The following is a 1,828-nucleotide window of genomic DNA, read 5'->3' as shown; positions in this document are numbered from 1 at the left end:
TAATTGATAATGAATTAATACAATTCCTTTCTTAGCTGCTCTGTTTTATCTTTGTGCATTAGATCTACAAGTTTGTCTTTTTTTTCTTAGCTAGATCTATCCTGTCCTATGCAGCCACAGCTGCAAAATTTTACAATAAATACCCTGGAAAAGTCCGCGTGGGAGCGCAACCACGGATCCGCTGATTCCGGCGGCAGTGCAGCGCTTTGATGGAGTCATCGTAGGCTCAAGGAAGGCGGTGCTTGGAAGCCAACCTGTAATTGACTGAAACGATAAGGGCGCCCAGCATGGCCACCCACATCTGGCACACGCGGTGCAGGATGGGCGTTGCCGGGCTAAAGAGGATAAAGCCACCACCGTGGTAGTACATGACTATGGGGGTCTTGCTTGTCGTTTCAGGCGGCAGGTAGAGGCGCACCCACAATCCAACATCCTCGTCCAACACCACGTCTTTGTATTCCACATGCTTGTAATTAACGGGCTCTGGCCGTAAGAGGGAGGAGAAAGATGCATCATCTCCCCTCACAACTGATCCGTCGCTGTATAGCTTGATTAGACCGCCGAAATCCTCGAGTAGGTGAGCCTCACTCTTCTCTGACATTTCTGCTTTCCTCCGCTCACAAGAGGCAACTATAAATGCATGGCCTGTGTCGAGGGCGATGGTGCGTTGATTGGTTACGTCGATAGTGAGATATAAGTGACATGCATCACAAATATAGTTAATGAAAAACTATTATTGTTTTTGATGTGAAACTTGGGTCTATTTTGTTGAATAATAATAATGTGTAATTGAAGAAAATAACTAAGATATTATAGCTAGTGTGTTGCAATAAGAAGATTGTATTGCTGAGATAACTTAATGGAAGGAGATAGATGTCAAATCCCATGATTTTTATAATGCTGATTAAATTTTAGGTGAAGTTGAGTGTGTTGTAGAAGATTGAAAGAAGGATAGGAATATTTTCCTTTTGTGCAATTAAAGATAATCTTGTGAGGTGAAAATGTGGGTGAGAAATACTTTAAGGAGTCAAATATTGATAGAATTTACTTAATGCAAATAAGAGAAAAATCTCTCATTAAAGATACAAAAGACTAATATTAGTAAGAAAAGGATCACCCCATCCATACCGTAGCCATAGGTAGAGAGGGGCACATAGAAGATAGTCTCCTTATGGGGATGGGCAAAGCATGGAATGGAAATGAAGATTGAGAAATTTATATTTAATTCATTCTAAGAGGATGTAAGAGGATAACATTTTCTATCAAAATTGATAAAATTACGATGTGGATTTTTAGAACTGAGGAGTATAGGGAGGTGGTGATGAATGCAAAGTACATGAATCCATAAGTGGAGAGAAATAGGAGTTGTAAATAATTAAAAAAATAATGTTCAATATGGGGAAGTATGAGTCTTAGTGGAGTTCTAGTAGAATAAGCTCTTTAATGGGAAGAAATGGAAGTTGGGAAGAAATTGAAGTAGAAGAAGAGAAGAGGGTATCTCTTTAAAGGAGAATGAAGAAGAAGAAGATCTATTATGAGGAAATGGATTTAGGAGTTTAAATGGTGGTATATGAGGGTCCCATATATGGATTTAAGAAGTTTATTAAGGTGGAGAGAACTTCCTAGATTATAAGAGGATATGAGAGAAATAGGGATGCTATTGGGTGAATCTCATGGGAAAGCGGAAGTCCTAGTTGAAGGAGATTGAAAAATTAGTGAAGAAGAGTTTATAAATGAATTATTCAATTCCATTATTAATATTAAGTTGAACCTTGAGGAATATTTTTCACCTAAGGGGAAGTCATTATATGCATAATATTGAGTGGAA

At 38.5% G+C, this 1,828-nt stretch overlaps 1 protein-coding gene across 1 annotated transcript; it reads right to left on the bottom strand.

The window, feature by feature from the left end:
• Positions 1-226: 226 nt before the first annotated feature.
• LOC131858762 (probable carboxylesterase 15) lies at positions 227-601 on the bottom strand. The gene has a single exon (XM_059212209.1). It carries the CDS (start codon positions 599-601, stop codon positions 227-229), a length of 375 nt encoding a protein of 124 aa, XP_059068192.1.
• Positions 602-1,828: the final 1,227 nt, after the last annotated feature.

The sequence above is a fragment of the Cryptomeria japonica genome, chromosome 10, assembly GCF_030272615.1.
Source record: "Cryptomeria japonica chromosome 10, Sugi_1.0, whole genome shotgun sequence".
NCBI classification, from domain to species: Eukaryota; Viridiplantae; Streptophyta; class Pinopsida; order Cupressales; family Cupressaceae; genus Cryptomeria; species Cryptomeria japonica.
Note: the sequence above shows the minus strand (reverse complement) of the source record. Positions and strands in the feature narration are given on the sequence as shown.

Coding starts and splice junctions, on each gene's coding strand:
- LOC131858762 (XM_059212209.1), bottom strand. CDS start 601: ATGTCAGAGAAGAGTGAGGCTCACCTACTCGAGGATTTCGGCGGTCTA.